Here is a 12324-nt window from a genome sequence, read left to right on the forward strand (position 1 = left end):
ACTAACCTGGTTCAGTTATGTTGTGATCTTAACAGTTTCACAGTATCTTTTTTGTATACTGTCATCCTTCTAATTGCTGCATCTGAAGAAGAAAATTTAGAAACCTTTTGTTTAGTGAAATAACAAGTCATTGCAGAAAAAATAGATTTTAACTTCATAATATGTTCTGGTTCGTTCAAATTATTGATGCTTACTTTCTTACAATTTGTATAAGCTATGTATGTGTATGTCTGTGGTTGTGTATATAAAATACAGGTGTATTTACGCAATTGTATATATAGGTGCATATTTAAAATTGCAAATGCATGTGTGTATGTATAAAAATGTAAATATGTGTGTGAGTATGTATAAAAATTGGCATATTAACCTGAATCGTCTTTTTTTTCCTAAATGTAAATTAGGATTTTTTCTGTGAATTTAGTGAGCAATCGCCATGTGTTCTTTCAAGATCCCTGTTACAGGCAAGTCCTAATCTATGTCTTTGAATAAAATATTTTTTCATTCATTATAAATATGGATTCATCTTCTTGTTTCAAATATTTAAATTATTTGCATATCACTTAATAATATACAAGAGGTAAAAAATTTTCTGGAGATACTTAGGTATTAGGTATATGGAGGCTTATATTCTGATCTAAATTTTTAACACATTTTTGGATACTGTTGTTTAGATCATGTTAGTACATGCTAATTAAAACACAAAGTGTTAAAATTCTTTCTCTGTCATAAAGGTGGGCCTGTACACACATTTTTATGCTGTTCTCCATATGCTGTCTCAGTTTAGGGTTGGTGTTTGTGTTCATCCTCCCTGTTGGGACTGAATTTCATGTGTAGACTGCCTCTATTGCTGCAAGAGTAAAACTGATGGTGAGGGCAGAACAGGCTACTACTTTTCTTCTCACTCCTTCACTTACCTTGAAAGTGTATTATATGTTCCTTAACTCAGAGTAAAGTATACTTCCTTATAGGAGGTTTTGATTTGAATAGTGTGTTCTCGGATGTCAGAACTTCTTTCCTTTTGATCCCAATTAAAAAGACATATAGAGCTGATGGAATATAACTATTGGCAAGTAAAATGTTCTCATAGCGTGTGTGTTCTCACTTTCCACTACATGTGTTTGTGCGATCTCTGTGGGTGCCTGACAGCAGAGCTTTTTCTCCAGCTGCTGAAGAACCGTGTAAGAAAGGGACACAATACTTGTGGAGGAAAGTGCAATGAGCATCAGACACAACCAGTGAAAGCAGTAGTATCAATAAGGGTAGAAAAAAGTCTGCATTAGTCTGAAGATCTACCTTTATCTGCCTCCAGGGAAACCACATAACCTATTTTGTGTTAATCTTCATAAACTTTTGTCTGATTAATCATCTTTGAAGTCCAAGAAATAAAATCATTTTGCGTGCATTGTCTTATGCAAGTAATAGAGCTGTATTTTGTGTCACCGGAATACCGCAGAAGTGACAGATCTCAATATGCCTCTATTTCTGAGTCTGTAACCTTGTACCTAGCTGAACCATTTTAATTCTTAAAGCAATCTTAAAAGTTTCTGATATAATATAGGTACTGTAAGAGCTTTGTATTAGTAATTTCTAAAGCATTAATTTTAACTTAAAACATGTTTCTAAAACCAATTTTTACTTTCAGACAACTTTCCTGGTAGATAACAAGAAGGTGTTTGGCACTCATCTCATGCAAGACATGGTAAAAGATGCTTTAAGGTCTTTTGTCAGTCCTCCAGTACTTTCTCCAAAGTAAGTGGATCTTGAGTTTACTTGCATGTGTTTACATGTCTGATGAAAAAATATTTCTGCTTACAAAAGCAAGGACAAGCATATAAAGAACATATACATTTTGTATTTATTAGTACTTACGTATGAAGGAGTCAGTTGGTGTTGCTGCAGTCACATTTCTTTTTAAATTTTGTGCTGCATAGACTGGTGACATTTATAAATACACGTATGTACATGGATGTTTCCCTTTTAGGTGTTGTCTTTATAATAATCACCAGGCGAAGGACTACATTGATTCCTTTGTGACACATTGTGTTCGGGTAAGCATTCATTCCAATTACAGCATGTTTATGTGTATATGAGCATTTTCAAGTTTTGCTTACATTTGAAAATGACACCAGTTTTTTTAGACACCTGACATGAAGGCAGAATTGCAGTTGGCCATCTTAAAATGGTAACACTTTTTTAAAAGTCAGTATAATTATTGCTGTTTGTTTTCTGTATTATGCTTCCAGATTTCTCACTAACATTTCCCTTTATTAGAAATCTGCACCTACTACCTCTATACAGGGTAGTTTCATGTCACAAAACAAATGCATAGCACTCATAAAAACAAAATTATTTTTACATTGTCTCCAGTTTAAAAATTGTTTTAAAAGATTCAGTTATGGAATGCGGCGCAATGAAAATCTAAGAAAATCATAGAATCATTTAGGTTGGAAAAGACCCTTAAGATCATCGTGTCCAACTGTTAACCTAGCACTACCAAGTCCACCACTAAACCATGTTCCTAAGCACCACCTCTACACATCTTTTAAAATACCTCCATGGATGGTGACACCACCACTTCCCTGGGCAGCCTGTTCCAGTGTTTGACAACCCTTTCAGTGAAGAACATTTTTGTAATACCCAATCTAAACCTCCCCTGGCACAACTTGAGGCCGTTTTCTCTCGTCCTATCCCTGGTTACATGGGAGGAGAGACCAACACCCACCTCTCTACAGCCTCCTTTCAGGTAGTTGTAGAGAGCGATAAGGTCTCCCCTGAGCATCCTTTTCTCCACATTAAACACCCCCAGTTCCCTCAGCCGCTTCTCATCAGACTTGTGCTCTAGACCCTTCGCCAGCTTTGTTGCCCTTTGCTGGACTCGCTCCAGCACCTCAAGGTCTTTCTTGTAGTGAGGGGCCCAAAACCTCACATGGTATTCGAGGTGCGGCCTCACCAGTGGTGAGTACAGGGGCACAATTTCTTCCCTAGTCCTGCTAGCCACACTGTTTCTGATACAAGCCAGGATGGTGTTGGCCGCCTTGGCCACCTGGGCATATGGATTTAGGCATAATAAATATCTCACCCCAAGCATTCTGTTCTGATGGGATTCTTAAAGGATGCTCACACAATCTCATGTTGACTTGTGTACAGAGAAATGGCTCTTGCATCAATCCAGAGAGCTTGCTTGCCTGCTAGCTTGCACTCTGTAGGGAACCGGAACCCACCTCGTAGTACAGATGTATAAAATAGGTGCCTAAATAGACATCATAGTACTCCTCCTGTAGTTTCAAAGTTGTGTTGAAAATTTAAACCTACACTTTGTTTCTTTCAGCCGTTCTGCGGTCTGATTCAAATCCATGGACACAATAGAGCTCGTCAGAGAGATAAACTGGGTCATATTCTTGAGGAATTTGCCACCCTCCAGGATGAGGTAATGTCCTAGGCAGCAGGCCAGCAAACCTTTCTTTCCAGGTGTATTCCTACCAGGGTGGAGCATGTGGTATTAGATTCTAGATGAATGAAGCAATGTCTCTGTTTGTCCTAAAATCTTTAGGATGAGGGTTCCTAAAACTCAGCCCAGGGAGTCTGTATGCATCCAAAGACTTCTTGTTAGATCTGTTGAATAAAAAGGTATTGCATGTTTTAAGATTAACTTTGTCCAATAAATAGACTTCAGGGAAACCTGCTGTGATGTCTGTAATTTAATGGTAATTCCACTGCTTGTAGTCTCTATCCTGCTTGTAACTGTCAGTCTGCAAGATGTAACCAGGGAGAGATGGATGAGCCATGTTTACAAGACACTTTTGAAAATGCAGTCTTATAGCTATGTAAGATGTAAATTGCAAAATTTTATAAGAGTTTTAAAAAAATATATGTAAATTAAATAGTAACTTTAAAAAATATGTGCTCCAACTGGTTTTGAACATTTCTCAAGACTGGGGAGTGAAAGATGACAGGGAAAGGTGTATTTTCACTTGCTGGAAATGCATTTTTTCAGCAGTGAGAGGCGTGAAATAATAAAATATTTTCTAAGATGTGCATGCCAAGGAGAACAGTGGAGGAACTTGGAGTTGGGTGGGAGATGTTGTGTACTTCAGCTTCTCTCAAGATGGTTTGGTTGAGAGTTTGTTGCAATATTGCAGGCTGAGACAGGCTGTTTTTTCACTTTGTAACAGGTTATGTGGATTGATTGGCTCAGGACTACTGATGGTATTCCAACTGTGGGAGAATTCATGTCTTCCATACGATTACTTTTTAAGACTGAATAGGTCTTAGCAATATTTTAGTTTCTTCGGTGTTTTTCTTGCATGTTAAGCTCATAAATTTAATTTTTCAATGCAGCTAAGTGGTTTTTTTATAAAAAAAAAAAAAAGAAAAGTAATTATTGCCAATATAGCAAAATGAATAACAGCTTGTAATGGGTTCTGAGTTTCAGTGCTGACGTGTCTCCTAATAATCTCTATATAAGTAGGTTTTAAGATTTTGAATTTAAAAAAGCCTAATGTTATTGCTGTATTACTGAATGGAATATTTGTTTTCCCTGTGCAGCAGAATTTACTTATCGTTGTGTGAATAACTTCCCAGTTTTCTGATAGTTCTAGACTATAGAGGTGATGATATCTGTAAAAACATATTTCTGTCTTTTAATCTGGAGCATAGAACTTCTTCCCCTGTCTATTACTTTGCTCTCTTTTTCAATAGGCAGAGAAAGTAGATGCAGCACTTCATAGTATGTTGCTGAAGCAGGAACCACAAAGGCAACATTTGGCTTGCTTGGGCACCTGGGTCCTATATCATAACCTTCGTATTATGATACAGTATCTTCTGAGTGGCTTTGAGTTGGAACTTTACAGTATGCATGAATATTACTACATATATTGGTAAGAGGATGCTTTATTGACAGCTGTTGGAGGAGGGATGCTCCCGCAGAGCTGTAATTGCGAATATTTAAAGGAGGGACTTCAACTATGATTTTTTAATCTCAAGCTTGCTCAACACAGTATTTAGTTTACCTATTCATAAAATTACAAGTGAAGAAAATAAATCTGTTGGTCTCTTTTCTAGACTTACTAAATAGTGTACCTTTTTTTTTTTTTCCTGAAATAGTAATTTGCTCTCTATTTAGCTTTGGAAAACAGCATCTTCTAATGAAAATTAATGAAAAATATGCCGATTTTGGCAGACGAGAAGGCAGGAGGAAAGCAATTTCCTGTATTCTTTTCTGGTTTTATAGTACCAAGATCAATTGTCTTGTTGATCTTCAGTATTTTTAAAAAGATCTACAGAGTTTTAAGTTGTGACTGTAATCTGAAAGTTGACTAGGTAAAAATAACATCTTATTCTGTTAACATATTTGAAGAGACCTCTGCCTTTAGTGAAAATGATTGCACTATATGGAGTCAAAATACTTTTTATTTTTCCACTTCCATTCACATTAATTATTTTTCATAGTTGATGGCTTGGTCCAAAAGATAAATGATTTTAGATGGTTCATTTTTGATTCAGCATTAAAAATTGGATGTTGAACCTTCTTGTGTTAAAGTGCTTCTGTACTTCAGTGTTTTGTTTTTTTTTTATTTTTTGGTGTTTTTTCTGTGAAGCTACCAATAAACTCTTCCTAGGTAAGCTGTAAGCCTTCTTTCTGAGAGATTAGACTGGTTCAAATGACTTGAACTTCTTCAGTGCATCTCGTTATGTTTCTATGCTGTTTGATTAGTGGATTAAGCATTAAGTGAGAAAATTAATACTCCGATAGTTACCAGAAGGTGGCAATATTCTTTAAGTAATACCTCAATAAGTAATACCAAGTTTTCTGTAAGACAGTATTTTTTACCTGCCTGTATTTCCCCCCACCATTTTAATGAAATCAGCTGTCATTGGAACTGTCATGTCAACTGCTTTATCTCCTTACTGTAAGTGAAGAACAAAAAAGAGAGGAAATTTCCGAGGAGAAATGTGCAAGTGAAACTCATAATTGTTTCTCAGTAATTTTTCTTCTGAATGATGACTTCTTGTGAAGTATTATTTCTTCTTCATGTGCTCCAGATCTGTAATATCTGCTGTGTTTTTTCCCTATTCCTTTTGATTTGAAGTGAGTCGAGAGATCTATTGGACCCACTGTGGCTTACTAAGAAGTCGCTCTTGAAGAATTCTTAAAGATTGTTCTTAAATCTTTAAGCATTGCATGTGGATGTCATGTTCCTGTGAGCTTGGCCCTTTTATTTAGTAATTCTTGGCTTTTTAATGCTTGAAACAAATCAGTAGTAACCTTGCTTCTCAAAACAGTAATTCCTAACAAAAGTAGAAAACATATAAACACAGTATTTTTTTAAAAAATGTTTCATTTGCTGAGGGAAGGAAGAGTTATAGAAAAATTTGATCTTATATGGATTTTGAAATAAGAAGCAGCTTCGACCTCACTTAGTAAACGTATAAGAAACTTGCATACCTTGAGCTGTCTGTGGTTGAATCTGTACAGAGTCTGGCTTAAAAAAAAACAAAACAAAACAGAAAGCAGACTAATCTGTTGATTTCAGCCATGCAAAACAAAAGAGTTTTAACTGCCCTAAAAGTTGTCCTTTATTAGTTCTTTAAGTAAATGACTTGGCATTCAGTGAGGATGCGTGCGTTATGAATACGTTTTGCATTGTAGTATGTAACAGCTACATACTGTTTTTACTGTAGGTATCTATCAGAGTTCCTCTATGCTTGGTTGATGTCAACACTGAGCCGCGCTGACAGCTCTCAAATGGCAGAGGAGAGAATAATGGAGGAACAACAGAAAGGCCGTAGTAGTAAGAAAACAAAGAAAAAGAAAAAAGGTATCTAGGTGTAAAGTGTAACTCAGACTTTTTTTTTCCCCTTCATGCAGCCATGTAGAATTAAAATTCAGAATTTATAGAGGTCAACACTGATGTGGGTAGGAAAAAATCTCCTGAAGTTTATAAAGGCTGAATGTAAAACTTTTTAACTAACAAAGTCAGTTGCTGCGTAAGAATTTCCCATGTGTTCTTTTACTTACTTTTAAATAAGTCTCTCAGAAAAACCCAAACTCAATTTATATTCACAATTTCACCAATTGTGTTATGTGTTGTATCCTGTGAGTTATGTGTTATATCCTGTGAGATCAACTAACAGATCCAGAGCAATTACCTTTGAAAAATACTACCTTTCTATAGTCTACAATTCTTGCAGAATTATGTTTTTTGTGACTGTAGCTAGATTCAAAGACTAAACTTTCAGTGTATTTCTGTAATTTCCCTTTGGCTTCAGAAGGTGTTCAAGCATGTATCTTAATTTTACAATGGTGAGTTGCCCCGTTGCAATTCAGTGGTAGTACTGTTGTGCAAAAGCCCCTTCAGAAACTCATGCCTTCTCTGGTATATATGCATGAGAGAAAATGAGAGTTTCCCTTCCTGTATCATAGTGGTCTGGCTCTCTGATCAGAACTGTAAGCCTGCTACCAAAAAGGCATCCAAAACCCTTGTCTAAATAGCATTTGATACAGATTTGCCATCCCTAAGTGGCTACTAAGATTGTGGTATGTTGGATTTATCTTAGCATTAACATTGCAAAGAAACTCCGTGCAGAAGCTTGCTTTTGTTCTTTGCTCTTCCTTCTTTTTCGTGTGTTTATCCTTGTCTTCTTTTCAAGGGGATCAAACAATTAGAAATGAACAGCTGAAGGTCATATCAACTAAATTTCCTTGTCTCTAGAAATTCAGAAAATTACTACTGTATTTTATACTTTTTAAAAAAGGTGCCAAGTGTGGGGCAATTTGGCATTAGTTAAACACTGGAAGCTAAAGGGGAGCTTAAAGGAATATTATCAGGATAAAAATCTTACTTTTTAGGATGAAAATCCTTTAATCTTTTAGTCTTAAAAGTTTTAAAAAATCCATGAACTAAGCAAACTGGCCTCTCAACTACAAGCTTTAAATTCGAGACTATTGTTCAGTGTTGTATAGTGACATGCTAATACCATTGACTTGTCTGGACAGTGTGCTGTTCATGTGACTGTTAACTATGTCTTGAGATATTTTGTGTAATCAGAAGCCAGGTGAGCAGGAATGCATGTTCATGCTTTTTATGCTTCAGTTTTATTTCATTATTTTAAAATATAATTGAGAATTTTCTGAAAATTTGAAATAACTGTTTTGATCTGAAATTAATATGTGTACTTGCTTTCAATTAAAAAAATTTTTTTTTGTGAAATTTGCAGTTCGCCCTCTCAGCAGAGAGATCACCATGAGTCAAGCATACCAAAATATGTGTGCTGGGATGTACAAGGTAATTTATTTGTGCTTGCTGAACAATGGCTTCAGTTTTCTTTGTAATAGGAATCAAGCATACATTGCATGATGCCTTTGTTTTTAGTGGGACTGGAAATTAAGTTCAAGTTTATAGTGTGATATGGTAAATTAGCTATAACTAGAAGGACAGAAACAGAGAGAAATCATAACTTTCATCTTGCTCACAGCAAAATACGACATAAAGCTGACACTATATTTATCCTTTTCTTTTTAGACAATGATCGCATTTGACATGGATGGCAAAGTAAGAAAACCTAAGTTTGAACTGGATAGTGAACAAGTTCGATATGAGCACAGGTTTGCTCCATTCAACAGTGTTATCACACCACCCCCAGTGCACTACTTGCAGTTTAAAGTGAGTAATCTTAAAATGTGGTGCCACTCATGCTTTTATAAAAGTCATTTGTTCACCTGCTTTAGACATTGTTGTTATTGTAAAAAGAGCCTTTAATATCTCAAAGTTCATATTGAAGTATAAGTCAAAATGGCAAGGAGTTCTAGCTTTAGTTGTGTGCAAGGAAAATATATTGCTTTGAATTCTTACTAAAATTAGACTCTTAGATGTTTAAACATCGGTCTGATGTGGCAGTTTATGAGATGCTTGTATTGGTTTGCATGAAAATAAAATCCCATTGAAGTCTATTAACAGATTTGTTGGCTGTGGTTTATATAGCAGCATGTCTTTATTACTGCAGCAAGCAAACAGGAAAATGAAACAAAAGTAACTTTGAATGTTAAATCACAAAAATGTTGGTTGGAAGGGACCAGTAGAAGCTTGTCTTATCCAGTCTCCTCCTTGAAGTAGCACTATAGATCACATCAGCTGTGTCTTTGTCTAGCGAAGTCTGAAAAAAATCAAAGGATGGAGATTTTCCAACGTTTTTGGTTAACTGATCCAGTTACTTTTTCTGGTCTGTTTAGTCTTTGGATAACCTAATTGAGGGCTACATGATTCACCTTTTTTCCTAATTTCTGTTCTGAATTACCCAAGCCATGATTTGTGGCCTCTCCCTCATGTTATATTGTCTGCCATTAACAAGAAGTGTTTGTCTTCTGACAACTTTGTAACTGCCTTTCAAGTAGCTGTAGGCTGCTATTAAGATTACCCATTAGCACACTTCTTGTCTAACTGAAAAAGTCCAGGTCTGTTGCCCTCTCCTTGTGGGTCATGTGCTCTAGGCCCCCAGCCATTTCCCCATCTCAGCATCTTTCTTGAACTGAGTGAGTCCAACACTGAGTGCAATATTTCAGATGTTACAGTACAAATATTGAGTATAGGATGATAACCTTCCTTGATCTGCTGGCCATACTCCTGCTTGTATAGTCCCATATGAGGCTTGTCTGATTTGTAGGAAGAGCACCTTGTTGGCTTGTATTCAACTTGGTGTTCATAGTAACTCTGCTACTCATCCAGCTGGTTATTAGCCTCTACTGATTTGTGGGGTTATTCTGCCACAGGTGCAGAAATTTTGACATTTCTTGTTGAACTTGGATTTGTGGTGGCTAGACTTTTAAGTTTGTAAAGGTCTGTCTGAACTGAAACTACTATTTTGTATGCCAGTCACTCTCCCTAATTTAGTGTTATGAACAGTTGTAGTGGAAATTAAGACTATCATAGCTTCCTCCTTGTCACTGAAGGTTTTTTTATCCCTAATTAAAAAAAAAGTTGGAAGTATCAAAATTATATGAAATGAAGTTTTGAACAGTTTCAGTATCTCACTGTAAATTTGATTTGAGGAAACAGTATCATACACTTTTTTTTTTTTCCTCCTATTTTTCCTGTAATTTCACACCCTGCTGCACGGCACTATTAAAGCAAATGAATGACACGTTGTTCAGGACAGGGATTGTTTTGTAAAGAGTGTAAGAAGTTCGTTGCATTTTGTGGCACTCTAAAATAATCGTTAAGCAGCTTATTGCTGCTCGGTATTTGCCATTTTAAATAAATGTTTTCAACTTCAGTATTGATTCTTAAAATATTATTTAGTTGAAATAACTTTTTTCTTGAATATAACAACTTTTTTTTCATTTAAGGTGATAAAAATACAATTTTTTGGCAACTGGTTTTAATATATATTTCTGTAACACACTAGGAAATGTCTGATTTAAATAAGTACAGCCCACCTCCTCAGTCTTCAGATCTCTACATGGCAGCTAGCAAACACTTCCAGCAAGCTAAAATGATTCTTGAGAATATTCCTAATCCAGACTATGAGGTAAGACTTGAAATACTGGAAAAAGGAGTATTTGCTCATAATAGAGTAACTGTTTTCAGCTGGATCTGCTTGAGATCCAAAGTGTACTTTGTCAAAATGCTGAGCAAATCTGAGTGCTTTGATTAAGGAGTTGGATAGAGGAGGGTGGTGGCATCTTACACAGTGGTTTGTTTCACTACATTAGATAACATAATCGGGGTTGTGCTCACTGTTCCAAAACCTCTTTCTGCTGAGTATCTTGGATGCTAGATAACAACTTAGATCCTTCTTACATCTTGCCTTCTGGCCCCATTCTAAAAGTGTATCAGTTTTAACAAGAAGGTGACACATCCCTGCCTCCCTTACCTGGAACCTGGTAATTCACACATACTCTTGAGAGGTGGGAAAAATACTTTTGAGTGTCATCAGGCTGAAAAGAGGATTGAGTCTGGCACTTGTTTCCTGGAGCAGTTTTCTCAGCACTGGGCTGTAAACACAGCTAGGAATTTCTCCCTCATTGTCCATAACCTGAAAGCTAAGTGTCTGTGACTGTATTTTGGAGCAAGGAGGATGCTTATTCTGTCACATCTGAGCATGTTAACAACAGTTATGGGATTAGGTTCTCGTGAGAATTTAGGAATCCCTGCCTGTTCTCTGGATCCTGGTGGTACTCACACGTGAGCTATCTCATTGAGGCTAACAGGGTAGTTACAGGTAGTTTGAGTGTGCCCTTCCATGCAACATGCCACCAGTTCGATACTTGAGGCTCCCCTTCTCATTGTGTTTGGATCACAGTGTTGGGGGTAGATGCCTAGAGTCCATCTAAACCTTCATTTGGATGAGTGCCTCAGAACTTGCCTTAGTTTAACAATTTTTGAACATAAGCATGGAGAGCAGTACTTTCTGTGGTCTGTCGAATAAAATAGTGACTATGAAAATAAATGCCTCCTTCATTAAATTTCATTAATTCAAAGCAAATCCAAAAGGCCCTGATCTCTGTTAAACTGATACTATAAGAGGACTGCTGTATTGTTAGGAGTATGTAAACATTTGACTATTACCTTTGAAATAATTTTGAGGTCATATGTTTTCACTTTGAAAACTTCTGTTTTGTGTTTAGGTCAATCGAATTCTAAAAGTTGCTAAACCCAATATTGTGGTCATGAAGCTGCTGGCAGGAGGCCACAAAAAAGACTCTAAGGTAAGAAAATGCCAGTTTAATTGAATGTGAAATGTAGTATTATGTGCAATGCTACCACAGATCTCTTACAGCTGAATGAGCGGATTCAGGCCATAGTTACTCTTAACTGTTAAAAGGACGGGAAAATTAACTTTGTCCATTTTTCCCTTGGAAATAGTTCATTATAGTTACTTAAATATGGAAAAATCTCATTTCTAAATGTTTTGGAAAAATAATTGGGAAGTGCAGGTGGTTTGACAGGTACAAATATGTGTATTCTTCAAGAGCAGGAAGAAGTAATTGGTAATGTGTCAGCAGCATGTGTGAACACAATTGGAAGAGTGCTGGCTGCCAGGGTTAGTGGGTGCCGCATGGGTGAGAGGGAGGAGAGGGCCTTCAGACTTCCTGCCGGAGGCTAGGCACAGAAGGGTGAAGGAGCCCACTGAAGAGGCACACCAGCACTCTACAGCTTTGTGCCCATCACTACTGGAGAATGATTGTCACATCCAGAACTGGGATGGAATATTTTTCGGATATTGAAGAGCTAGGATTATTTTTTTTCAGTTTTTTGCTGTTGAAAAGTTTTTCTTCTATCTGCAGGTTGCCCCTCATTTTGAGTATTAAATTCAGTAGTACTGCTG

The 12324-nt window shown here is 36.6% G+C and overlaps 2 protein-coding genes across 9 annotated transcripts in view; one reads left to right on the top strand and one right to left on the bottom strand.

Annotated features, from left to right (window-relative positions):
- NAA35 (N-alpha-acetyltransferase 35, NatC auxiliary subunit) overlaps positions 1-12324 on the top strand; it is a 32711-nt gene that overhangs the window by 13505 nt on the left and 6882 nt on the right. For all 3 annotated transcript variants that reach the window (XM_068424061.1, XM_068424060.1, XM_068424062.1), the window contains exons 13-22: positions 402-461; positions 1643-1749; positions 1982-2048; positions 3329-3427; positions 4699-4877; positions 6682-6818; positions 8218-8285; positions 8523-8663; positions 10402-10524; positions 11624-11704. In XM_068424061.1, the coding sequence (XP_068280162.1) occupies positions 402-461; positions 1643-1749; positions 1982-2048; positions 3329-3427; positions 4699-4877; positions 6682-6818; positions 8218-8285; positions 8523-8663; positions 10402-10524; positions 11624-11704 (1062 nt within the window). The remainder of the gene's footprint in view (positions 1-401; positions 462-1642; positions 1750-1981; positions 2049-3328; positions 3428-4698; positions 4878-6681; positions 6819-8217; positions 8286-8522; positions 8664-10401; positions 10525-11623; positions 11705-12324) is intronic.
- GOLM1 (golgi membrane protein 1) overlaps positions 1-12324 on the bottom strand; it is a 65773-nt gene that overhangs the window by 6587 nt on the left and 46862 nt on the right. For 5 of the 6 annotated variants that reach the window (XM_068424069.1, XM_068424068.1, XM_068424067.1 and 2 more), the window contains one exon: positions 7-82. In XM_068424069.1, coding sequence (XP_068280170.1) covers positions 12-82 — 71 coding nt within the window. In that variant the 3' untranslated portion in view covers positions 7-11. Of the gene's footprint in view, positions 1-6; positions 83-9089; positions 9154-12324 lie in introns of those variants that run through there. The other variant, XM_068424070.1, reaches the window with a different exon arrangement.

This window comes from Nyctibius grandis, chromosome Z (assembly GCF_013368605.1).
Source record: "Nyctibius grandis isolate bNycGra1 chromosome Z, bNycGra1.pri, whole genome shotgun sequence".
NCBI lineage: Eukaryota > Metazoa > Chordata > Aves > Nyctibiiformes > Nyctibiidae > Nyctibius > Nyctibius grandis.